General features: G+C 45.5%; 1 protein-coding gene across 10 annotated transcripts in view; it reads right to left on the bottom strand.

Annotated features, from left to right (window-relative positions):
- The window catches only part of PDE4B (phosphodiesterase 4B), a 219,451-nt gene that overhangs the window by 32,828 nt on the left and 173,834 nt on the right, over nucleotides 1-12,789 (bottom strand). For 5 of the 10 annotated variants that reach the window (XM_054211349.1, XM_054211350.1, XM_054211354.1 and 2 more), the window contains one exon: nucleotides 10,975-11,058. The exons of the other annotated variants lie outside the window; for them this stretch is intronic. In XM_054211349.1, coding sequence (XP_054067324.1) covers nucleotides 10,975-11,058 — 84 coding nt within the window. The remainder of the gene's footprint in view (nucleotides 1-10,974; nucleotides 11,059-12,789) is intronic. 10 annotated transcript variants of the gene reach the window in all.

The following is a 12,789-nucleotide window of genomic DNA, read 5'->3' as shown; positions in this document are numbered from 1 at the left end:
TGGACCTTAAAGATCCGTTCCACCCCCTGCCCTGGGCAGGGACACCTCCCACCAGCCCAAGTTGCTCCAAGCCCCGTCCAACCTGGCCTTGAACCCTTCCAGGGATGGGGCAGCCACAGCTTCTCTGGGCACCCTGGGCCAGGGGCTCACCGCCCTCACAGCCAACAATTTCTTCCTGATACCTAATCTAAATCTCCTCTCTTGCAGTTTTAAACCATTCCCCCTCATCCCTCCCTGCTCCAGAGTCCCTCCCCAGCTTTCCCGGAGCCCCTTTAGGGCCTGGCAGGGGCTGGAAGGTCTCCCCGGAGCCTTCTCTTCTCCAGGCTGAACCCCCCCAGCTCTCTCAGCCTGTCCTCACAGCAAAGGGGCTCCAGCCCTCCCAGCATCTCCGGGGCCTCCTCTGGACCAGTTCCAAAAGGTCCATGGATTTTGGAGATCATCCTCCTTTCTGGGAGTGGTTCAGCATAAGGGCACATATGCACTTCATCAGAAGGCCTATGATGTGTGGCAGATGAAAAGAGGGCTTAATATGATGAACTCTTGCCCGACGCTCCCCCACCAACCCTGCCTATACCACGCTTCCCCGCAGTACAGAGCTACAGCCCCTCGCCGCTGGCCGGGATATCTCTGAGCACGAGGCCAATGTTATCTGCCGCTGCAGCCACGCTGTCTGGTTCCTCTCAAAACCCACAAACTCGCTGTCCCCATCCTGTTATCCGAATGCACTGAGCCCCAGCAGGCAGCAAGGCGGAATGGTGGGGCAGAGACCCTGGTCCCCATGGTGCAGGAGTGAATGGGAGCTTTGCCCTCGGCTGAGACAGGAGATGAACAAAGTTAGGAAACATTTTGAAACTAGATCCAAATGCCAGAATTGCAAGTGAGGTTTTCTCTCTCCTGATTCCCTCACGATTCTCTCTCACCACCCTAGTCCCCCTTAAATAAGTACATTAAGACATAGCATGTCTTCCTTCTGGCAGAAAGTGTAAAAGCGAAGAAGTTTTAAGAGTGGCCAAAATACCAGATCCCAAACAGGTCGGTTTAAAAAAAGGAGTTGCAGTTCTCCTCTTTGCTCAGTAGAATATCACAGGTGCTAAATAACTAAGTTTTCCATGATCTAGCAGGCTAATATTACCCACTGGTTTCTATCTTGTGAACAGATTCTCCAATTTGGAAGGCGAGAAACGCTGAATACAAATATTTGCGGACACCTTTACAAACTCAGCTCTCCTCAACTCTTAAAGATCAAATTATGGACTGACTGTACTGGTAAAAGATTTAATTTCTAATTCTGTGAAGAAAATAAATAGTTACTTCTAATGGATTGTAACTTCACTCGTAAACCTTAGGCATGTAGAGTTTAAGACTCAAAAAACCCCCTAATAGTCTCTATCAAAAAGGGCTGCCAAAAAATTCTAAGAGAAACTTTTACAATGAAGGTTAAAAAGCAAGGCGTCGCAGCTTACAGTACTCTTCCCGACTCTAACACAGTATATCCTATTCCACATGCAACGCCACTTGTTTACAGTGCCAGTAAGACATCTTCTGGGTTATTTACTTTTAATTGCATCCTGGCTGCAATAAATTGCAGCTATTTATAATTATAAACTTCTTCAACATTTGAGGCCGTCCCTCCCGCAAGCGCTCTGCTCTCAGCTCCAGCCTGCCTTTGTAGCAGCAATTCATCTGAGACTCGAGGGACAGCCACTGAGGTCACCAAAGTGCCCCTTTTCCGGTGATTCCAGTTGATTTAATAAAAAATATTATCACTCTATCTTAACCTTACCTCAACAACAATTTAGACTCAGGATCAAATCTGTTAACTTAAAAGTAAAATTAATATAAGCAGTTGCTCGCTTTTGCCTTGGAAAGGCTTTAATGCTGGATCTGTTCCCAAATCCACTATGTACAACGTGGCAGTAGGCAGGCAGTGAAATGTTCCCCGAATGTTTAACAAACTGATACAATTCAATGAAACCTGAAGCAGACAAACACTCATAAGAAACAAAAGATTAAAATATAAGTATTGCAGAAGAAAATGCTTCCTAACTCCCACTAGTGCTGGGGAAACAAACGGTCAATAATGAGCAGATTTGGTGAACTGAGCTCCACTGTGGCTCGTAGGTGAGCTGGGGCTTTTGGAGTCCTCATGTCCTTCTGTGGGAACATGTAAGTGTTTATCCTGGTGCATGAAACCGCTTGCAGGCACTGAAAACTCTGCTTTAGGAAATGTTTGAAAGCACGCTCCCAGGCTCCTAAATTGAAAATAACATTAAGGGTGCAATTTTAAAATCTACAGCATTCTCAGTGTGAATCCATAGGACACAACCCCTGTCCCAGAGGTTTTAGGCACACTTGAATATTTTTGCTTATTTACAGAAATTTAAAATAATTTACAAAGTAAAAAAAATAAAAATTAAAGCACATTCAGATATGGACATGTCTTAAAAATCATAACAATATCCATTATGAGTCTTCAATGCTTAGAATTCATCAGAGGGCTTGAAGACAACTCATTTTTAATTATATAGCCTACTATATTTATTATAGATTATCATAATTGTTGTCATTATTATAGATGACAAAAAAGATTAAGACAACAAGGGAGATCCTCTAGTTAATCATGTGAATGACAGATTAATATTATTTTGTGAGCAGTATAGATATCATTAATGTTTACTGAAGGCTTCATTTCTCAGTCCTTGACTACTAATGACTAAGAGCTTATATCTAAGCAAGCTGGCAGCAGCCCTCTCTGTGGGATCCTCACATTCCATCCGACCCACAAAAGACTGATCCACCAGCTGAACTCAGACCCGCTTCATTTTAAGTCCTGATGCAGGTTAGAGGAGAGAAAAAGAAAGGAGAAAGAAGGAGGAGACGGAGAAGGAGAAGAAGGAGACGGAGAAGGAGACGGAGAAGGAGAAGGAGAAGGAGAAGGAGAAGGAGAAGGAGAAGGAGAAGGAGAAGGAGAAGGAGAAGGAGAAGGAGAAGGAGAAGGAGGAGGGCAAAAAAGGAAGAGTGGCCCCTGTGATTTAACAAGGTATTCATGTGGTCATGGCTTAGATAAGTCACCTAGATGCAGATCACTAAAGGTGCACCCTGTAGTTCCCTTCCAAAAGAACATGGCTATTTTAACTTCAGAAAGCAAGATTCGTTATATGCCCTGCAATAATTGCTAGCCAGTGTCTAGCATCACTCTAAAACCTGGGAGCATGGAGCACGTTCAGTCAAACAGGTTTATCAACAAATGACATGCCAAAACTTGATAGAATAGGGACTTGTGCAGGCTGTCAGCCATTTACCCTTTGCCTTCCCTAATGTATCTGTGGTTGCTTACAGATTGTGCGGACATGTTTACATATTTATCCTTGACAATGCCGAGTGAATAACTGACACCAAATAATTTATTTGTTTAATGTATCCTGTTAGTGTATTCATGACTACCCACAAGCAGAGAGCTATTTCCTTGAATTAAGCCATTGTTCTAACAGATCCAACAAATATATTTGAGAAAATTGTTCTGTAGATGGGTTTGAAAATACACAGGAAACAAAATCAAAGGCACCGAGCACAACTGCAGTGTCTCATTTAAAATCTGCAATGAAAATGTCCAAGTCTGATAACACCATCTTACAAACCACAAGCACTGAAAAAACCCTGTATCCTGTAATTACAGATTTCTTTTATAGATGCCCTATATGTTTTCCAATATTCAGGGAGTCTATGGACCACATTTCCAACTTTTTTTTCAAGCACAAAAGCTAGACATGTACCTAAAAGAAGGTATGATTCAAAAGCAAGATGCATCCAGCAAAACTACCCAACACCACACGTGCCGGCAACGCTGCCAGCGCAGGAACATGTTCCCTCTTGTAGGTCTATGGACACTTGCGCACTCCCATTCCGCTGGACCGCGGGGCTGGAATTACAGAGTAATCTAAAATCATGGGAACAACAGAGTATTGAGATGCACTTCCCTCCCCCCCCCCCAACATTTCATTGTATGCAATGAAAGTAATTATATCTTTTGCAAAGATAAATGCAGATGTGCTAAGAAAGGCACAAAGCCCCAGCACCTGTGGAACAGGTGGAGCCAGTACGCTCTTGAGCAACTCCCCGAACAAATGGACGATCCTGCCCTTCTCCCCACTCCCGATTGTATTTTTGGGACTCCAGTTCAACCAGTAACTCTAGCTGTCCCCTCTCACATTTCTCACACCTGCAGCTACACTGCAGCCACGCTCCGGCGTGCAAGGGAGGTGGGAGTAACAGCAAAGGGCTCTTCAGTTGCTCCCCGGCACAATGCCACCGCGCTGGGCACCGGGAGAGAGCGGGAGCAGGGCCAGCGGGTGCCGGAGCTCGGCAGGAGACAGGCAGGCTGTAGACAGCGTGGGCACGGGCACTGCATGCAAATGAACGGAGAGCAGCATGTCTCGAAGTAAAGCTTTTAGCAAAAAGCTATTTCAGAAACGTGGACTCTTCTGTTTCCTGGCGCTAATATGTGAGATGTGGTAAGGGAGGCCTGGGTAGCGAAACCCCCGCAAAGAGAAATGATGGGATTAACTGGCAAAGCCACTGCTAGAGGTACGCTGAAGAGGTGGCACTGGAGGAGATCCAGCTGTGGGGGAACGCAGACAAAATCTTAACACAGGCTCAAAAGCAGCAGAAACAATGGAGTCTGTATTCAGAGATGATAGAGGAAGATAGAGGCAAAAAAATGAAGTGAAAGCTTTCTACTGCTAATTGCGAAAAATGCCAGGAAATGAGTGAGATGCTGCTGCCAGGAATAACGCTTGTGATACTGAAATTGTTGATGAAAGTGTTTGACATGTGCTACAACCTCAGGCAAAATAAGGCCAAGATTTTGGGGGGCATTTTTCTTTTTGGTGTTGGTTTTTTTTTTTTTTCAAAACAAGGAGCAGAAGAAATGAACTCTTCTGTTACACTGCTGAGGAGTCTGGCATTGTAAGTTCCCTAATTAAAGACAGGTCCTTTCTGGGACACACCATTTCAGCTGCCCAGAAAGGCTGCTGGGAAAAGTCAGCCCCTAGAAAAATGGCTCCAAAATTGCTAAAGACGCCAAGGCAGTGATTAAAACAGCACCCGCCAAGAACATCGGGGACACATCCAGGTTCAAACTGGAAGAATCCAGGGAACACGCAGAGACCCTTCACCAAGCAAAGGCACGGGGACTGCGGAAAGCAACATGAAAGGGAGAAAGAACAACCTCCTGCCTGTAGGGAATGACACAAAACTAAACCGCTTCACATCCCCATGCTGCAGCCGTCCCAAGAAGGAAGAAGCCACAGCTCATTTAACCACCGAAACGGAGGCTTCCAGTGACAGGAGGAATGCCTTCAGCGTGACTCGGCCGACGCCGTGAAGCGCAGGAGATATCTGCTAGTCACTCAACTGCCATAGTAGCAGTGATGTTTCTGAGTCAACAGCCAACGCGCTCGCCGCCCGACCACTGAGCCAGCTGCAATGTAATTTGAGCAACGCCGATAAGCAGTAATATTAGCCTGGAGAAATGTCACTGGGGGGGGGGGGCGCTCATCTGAGCTATCTTTAGCCATCTAAAAGTTAATCATCTAAGCTCCGCGCACAGTCAGTGGAAAGTGCCCGGGACCTCCAAGGGGTGATCCTGGTCTATTCTCAGCACGACTGCTGCGATGGGCTGAATCACCCTCCGGAGGTGCCTGTTGATCTCCATTAACTACAGAAGGCACCTCTCTACCACAGTCACAGAAACTGGTTGGAAGGGACCTCTGGAGGTTACCTGCTCCAGCCTCCCACCCACAGCAGAACTATCCCCAGCTAATCACCAACACCAGCCTGATGCTCAAGTAGCTGTAGGGCACCGTTAAGACACCCCATACCCTTGCTGTCATCAGCCACCAACTGGACACACAGCCTTCATCACCACCCTTAGAGCCTGGTGGTCCAGCAATACCCAACCCTGTCAACGGCCCGTCTGTCCAGCCAATGCTGCTTCAGCTTCCACATGGGAATGCTGTGGGAAACAGTGCTTATTGCAGCAAGTATACCCATCCAGGGCCCTCCATGTGCCCCCAGCCAGGCCACCCCCCTAGGCCTGGGAGAAGGAGGTCAGGGGTTTTCAAGCACAATTTGCCCTTGGCAAATCTGGGTCTACCATTCCTGATTTACTTTCTTGTCCTTCGCGTGTTTGGAAACAGATTCCAGTGAACACCCTCAGTGACCTCTCCGGTGACTGTGAAAAGTCTGACTAGTCCATAGTTCCCCAGATCCTCTTTGCCTTTCTGAAAGAGGGACCTTTTTCCTGTTGTCACAGACTTTCCCAAACACCACGGTTTTACATGAATGACACACATTGACCTTATAGGCACATCAGCCAGCTCTTCCAGCCTGAATCCTGTCCAACGCTGGGGACTTGAATATATCCACCTCCTCTAGGTTGCCCCTAATATGCTGGTCCTTCATTGCCCTCCATCCCTCTCCTTCCCAAGCAGGCTTGGGGGTGCCGGGGCTTAGGCAAAGACTTTGTCCGTGAAGACTGAGACAAAAAAGACCCCGAGTACTTCAGTCTTTCGTGTACCAGTTGTCACTAGGCTGTTTCCCCCACAGATTAACATTTTTTCTGAACTTTCTTTCCCTACTCCATAGCCACGTTGCAGTCCCCTTGCTGGTCACAGCTCCATCAGCCGTTTGTCTGCCCAACTTCATGCCACACACCCAAACAGTGCTTTCACATCCCCCCCTTGTTACCAGTTCTTTTCAGTCTTTGCCTGCTCTCTTTTCGCACTTTGACTCGCTAAGAAGCTCCTTGTTTCACCGAGTTGGCTTCTGCTGAAATTCCTGATCTTCCTGCACAACAGGATGGTTTGCTCCGGAGCTTGCAATACGTTTTCTTCAAAAACCAGCCACAACTTAAGATTGGTCTATAATTTTTAGGTGGCTGAAGTTAGGGGAAATTAATCTTATGACAATGATGGAGTCTTGAGACCAAGCAGTAAATGGAAGCCCTTGGCAGCAAACAGAAGTTTCTGCAGAGCCCTGGTTCCTGGGCAGCCTGTCCCCCCAAGCCTTGCTTTGATCCCAATTCCTGCAACCCTCCCCAAGGTGCAGGAGCAGTCATGGGGGCCCAGACACTGTTTTGAGGCAAAAATGAAACATATCAAGGAAACTCATACCAAGAGGTCAGCCTGGAGCAAGAGCCAAGCCCTGATGAAGCCAGTTAAGGCAGAACTGGACAAACCTGCAAAAGTCCTGATTATACCCACCAGTACTGGTATGCAGGCTGGTTGGGGTGGATCACCAGCCAGGTCACGAGAATCAGGTCACCGAGGACCCGCATGGGCTGGCAACTCACTGAACAGACCACTGACTGTTAGCAGTAACTAGGCAATTGCTTACCAATTAGTCCAGAGTAGGGCGATTTGGGTTTATTATCGTGGGAGCTGGAGAAGTCACTCAATTTTGCCCGGCTTTGTGGCAACAACTGCAGGTGCCCACAAGCAGCACTTATCATTAGTCCTCTAATGTCAGTGTTCAGGGTCCCCTGGGTTGGACAACAGGGTACTGAGAGTACCAAGAGCATCATTCCTCCTAGGAGAGGATGATGAAATGGAAGAGGCAACCAACAGCCACGACACCCGCCTGGGATAACGTCAGCAGATCAAGCCTGGGTGTCGTGTCCAGCTGAGCACAAGAAGCTGAAGCTCTGAACTGAAGGAGTCGTCGACTGGGGAGGGGTACAGCTGTAGTTTTTCAGGGACTCCTGACGGGAGAGCCTGTGATATCCCCACAGACACCTTAAAGCCAGACTGAAAAAGAATGAAGAAAATGGGGAAAGGACACTACTCAAGTCTTGCCTTGCAAAGAACTGGATTTAACAAATGTTGCTCAGAGAGGAGGACCAGAGCTTCAGCGGGCATTGCAGCACAGTGCAGAAGACGTTTCATCATGAATCTTCATTCCTGCAGAATAAATAATACTAACATCTCTCTTCAACTGAGATAGAGCATTGGAAACCACTTGAAAAGGACTAGCTAATAAAAAGTCAGGGTCCCGAATTAAACTAAAAAAGTACTCTTGTGTATTTACATGTGTCAGATAACACAAGCACTCTAAAACAGCTGTGTAAACCTCAACTTTCAAAATGCTACAGTATAGAGATTAAAGATCAAGATTGCCAAAGCAAAGTTAACACTGCACCTTTTGCATGACAATGAGGTGCAAAATTGAGGCGTAAACACTAAGAACACCTTAAGGTAGCTAATAGAAGCCTATGAAGCTTCCCAGAGAGGTAAATTCTGATCTGAAGATAAGCCTAAAGGTTTAATCTGAAATGCTAACGAGGGAGGAAAACTGGAGAAGTTCTGAAGAAGGATTTAGATTGTAGATACCATCTCATCATAGGGTGGGATGGAGTGTTTTATCACTAGGCAGTCCCTGTTTCTGCAGTGTCCTTCCCCCCCACAGCAGCCACACGGAGTGAACAATACAGCGTAGCTGCCACAAATCAGAAGGGTAAGTGACAGTGCTTTTATGGTGCCAAATGGAAGTAACAAAATGCAGGAAGCATCTTGTCAGATGTCACTTAGCAGCGACATCACGGGGGAATCTGGGAACAGGATTTGCCTGCATAGTAGGAATTCCTCAGTCCATGGAGAGGGAGAAGCAGAAATGGCAAGAGGGGCAGAATCTAATCTTGGCCTGTCGAATGAACGGGAAATATTGCTCAGTTCCAACTTTATCTTGGGGAGCAAACACACGGTTTGGCACATTATCGTTTTACTGACCGGGCTTGATTCCTTGTTGCCCTGTAGGATTCCTGCCTTAATCACAAGACAGGAGGAAAAATACGATGCAATAGAGTACCTCTTGTACACAAGGTCTAACAAAACAAGTGCAGAAGACTGACAGTGCACTTAAAGGAGAGAGCTGCAAGCAGAACGGTGAAAATGATTTTTCAGATGGTTCCCAATCCCAACTCCCTGTAAATCATGGGGAGCCCAGACTGTGTTTTTTGTTTCTCTGGTTAAACAAGGAAAGGCTGGATCACAGTAAGATGAAGATTTTATTGTGTGAGTAGCACTGTTTTCTTCCTGAGCACATGGCGTGCATGTGAACGCACTAGTGTGAGAAAGACCCTGAAACATCAGGATATGATTATGAAATGACCTAGCTACCCATTGAGGATTTACCTGTGCTGTGCAGTGTATTATCTCATTTGATACATGTGGGCTGGCGCGGAGAAGGCTGGTAAGCTCACACGTGCAGGGAAACCAACTTGGATCCTGGAAGCAACATCGTTGTGCTAACAAGGCACTCCACCTAAACTAATTAGCCCTGCCTTTCAACAGGCTTAATTAGGTGGGGCACCATCCCGTGCTGTTGTGGCTAGACGGCTTCCGGTCCTGGAGCTGGCTCACCCACAGCCAGTCTGAGGACTTTTGCGCTTTGCTACCTGGTGCTGTGTGCCGAGGACGGCTGGGTTGGAGCGGGGGCCCTGGCCCGTGTCAGCCTGCAGCGGAGCCCAGCGGCACTGCCTCTCCTGAGCCCTCCTTCCGCGCGCCGACCTCTGCAAACTGCTTGCCCGCGCCCCTGCCGCTGCACCGAAACTCCTCCTTGAGAAACCATGACTTTCACAACAGGCCTACGACAAGGAAGGAACTACCGAAACAGACCACGGTAATGATTTTAAATCAACAAAGGGAAAAAACATCCCAAAACATGAAAGATACAAGGGACTAACTGTATTCCATTTCACTGTTTCATAAGAGTTCTGCAAACCACAAACTGCATTTGGATCTACCACAGAATTCAGATGGTACTTTCATTCACATACCCATCTGCAGCCATTAAATCAGGTCTTGAACCGGCTTAACCTGGAGATAATAAAACTTATGGTCTAAATATTCTGTCAGAGTGAAAGTCTTTCAACTGTGGTGAAACAAATACTGGAGTAGGAAATGGCAGAGGAACTTCGGGAACAAATCCTTGAAGTACAAAGGACATCTATCTGAAAAGCTCCACTTGCCCACTGGCATTAGACAAAGCTTATTAATAATCTTTAGCTCTTCATGAGGCAGATTGTTCAGAAATTTTAAATGAGGGTCAGGATAAGGCTACCCATGTCACCATAACAATGTAGAACGGGCTATTGGTAAAACGTTAGACCCGTTTAAATCAGTTTCCTTGGCTCCTGGAAAGGTTATAATTTAACACAAAATTGTCCTCTATTTCCACTCAATGTCATTTCCTCAAGGTCTTCAATATGAAAGTTAAGAATGTGGCTCCTGGAAGCATCCCAACCACAATTCATAGGAATTCCTTAGGACACAGATCAACCTTCGTGTCCGTATGCCCAGCTCTCAGCCTCGGAAAGACTGGGCATACAGTCATCCATTATGTTTTGAGCCCCCGTGCCAGCCATTTAAATGATATTAATTATAAAATATAATTAAATGTTTTTTTCATGGCTAAATGTAATTTCTTGAAAGCATTATCCTTTAGGATGGAAGCTTAAAAAACTGATTTAGTTTGGAATTTTAATCTGTTTCCCCACAATAGATATTTTACTTACCCAAAGGGTAATAATGTTGACCCCACCGATTTACCTTATTTGAACTTTCTGCCCTTATTTAGCCTCCCAAAATGAACGAACATGACTGTCATCCTACAGCCGAAACCCAGAGATATTGCTGCTCCGCACTGAGCAGAGCCACTCACATACACAGCACGTTGCAAAAAATGATCTGTTTTGACATATTTGGTTTTCAAGTGATACTCTGAGTAAGCCCTATCAACTGATCTGTAATTGTACCAAACGACACTGTGGGAAGTCAGAGGATTGCTCACTGCAGATCGTGGGTCGGTCACAGAGCAGAACCAGCAGAAATAGTGTGAACAATCTGAAAGCACACGCAATTTAAAAAGTTGTTTCTTAATCTGTGGTTCTCCGGCTTTTGAAAAGGCAGAATGTTTTACCTGTTAAGCTAGTGTCCTTCAGACAGCTCTCTGGTGGCACCCTGGCACGAACGGATTCAGTTTTTGCACGTCCACACACTGTAACTATGAATATTCAGAGTGAGTCTCAAGTCACAAAACTAAAAATCTTCAGACCTGCAGTAGCTGACAACAGAGCTAAAGTATCCATTGTGCTAATCATCTATACTAATCTACCCTAGTGAACAATTTCAGCTGTTCGTAGCTGTGACTCAGTGTGCTTTATGTTTACTAAACTGCACGTACAGCCTTTTAGAATAAGCTGTTTAAAATCACAGAGTAAGTCCCACGGGTAAAAGGGTGGGGAGGAAGAGGGAGATGTCAGTATCCTACAAACCAGCATCATTTGTTTTGACAGCTTTTAATATTCCATATTAATCCTTTCACGTGCTGATCTCCACTGTGCCTCTGTGTCACCTTCATCCGAGGCCATCACACCCTGCTTATCAGCTTTTTAAAAGGTGTGTTTGGGACATGGGTCAGAACTGGACCGTATTTTCCCTGACATTGCCAGGGACACAGCATCAGATTCATTACATGGCTACCCATAATCAGAAACAGATAATATAGAACACCAGATAATAATTTATTTGAGTTTTTTTTCTTATGTCTGGATGATTTTAGCCAGAAGGTGATTAAACCTGGAGGTCCGAGTCCTGTATGAGTGCTTTCCTCAAAGCTGGGCTCTCAGCCCTGACCCGAATCAGGCTGTTACGCTCGAGCTAAGGGCTCGGGGAGCTGCCCTGAAGGGGCGGACAGAGGATAAACACAAACCCCGCAACGACAGGCAGACTTGGAAGTGTAAGCACTTGTCCAATCCCTACAGCCAGCACAGGTAAGAATAGCCTTTCACTCTCAAAATACATTTAATTAAGGCCCTCAAAATATATTTATTTAAGCACCTCAAACCGAGTTCAATGAAATCAAAATGCCAGCTATACTAAAGGCACCCTTATTAATGATCTCAGTTAAAATATCGGATTAAATGGACATGGAAATGGAAATGTTCCCCACTGAAGGTCAAATATCGGTTGGTCTACTGCAGATTTTTCCAGTGGTTACTTTTTACGCTTTAAGTTTTATGCTTGGTGGCACCTTTCAGAATTTCTTACATTTTGCAGCATAACAGAGGCACCTCATGTTAGCCTTGGCCAAGGTCTCTGCACTGTCATTCACGTTACTTCTCTGAAGTAATTAATTCTGTGAAATAAATTCAGTGAAATTCATACTATTTCTGTGAAACATCTGATTTTAAGCTGCACATGACTTTCCATTTAAGGCAATTTGCAATAAGAGACATTCTAGCAGCATGCTAAATTGACCACATTTGGATGCGTTACAAAGGCAGGCTCAGAATGAGCAGCTGCTGCTGAAAAATGTGGTGTGAGCATCGTCTCTTCTTGTGTTTCATTTTTTTGTTCCTGATCTATAAAGTGTGAGTAACAAATTTTTGGCTTTTACCTGGATAGTATGTTCCCAGTGTAAGTGGATGGAAATATTTAGAAGTTTCACACAATATAGTTGAAACCCAGGAAGCTCCAAACAGTTCATGACATTTCAGTAACAGGAATTTTGGGAAATACCCTGCCCAAAGAACTTGAATTAAGATGAAGGCCCAGCATACGTATTTGACTAGGCTCTGGATGTGGACCATGTCCCATAAAGTCTTACTGCTAAAGCAGAAAATACTCCAGTTAGACTGGAAATTTGTATCTGGATTTCTCCTCTTCAAGAAGTATCTTTGGGAAGAAAGGGAGGAAAACATTACACGACTGCCAAATACACGCAAGATCTGTC

This window comes from Rissa tridactyla, chromosome 8, assembly GCF_028500815.1.
Source record: "Rissa tridactyla isolate bRisTri1 chromosome 8, bRisTri1.patW.cur.20221130, whole genome shotgun sequence".
Classification (NCBI taxonomy): Eukaryota; Metazoa; Chordata; class Aves; order Charadriiformes; family Laridae; genus Rissa; species Rissa tridactyla.
This window is presented reverse-complemented; position numbering and strand designations above follow the sequence as displayed.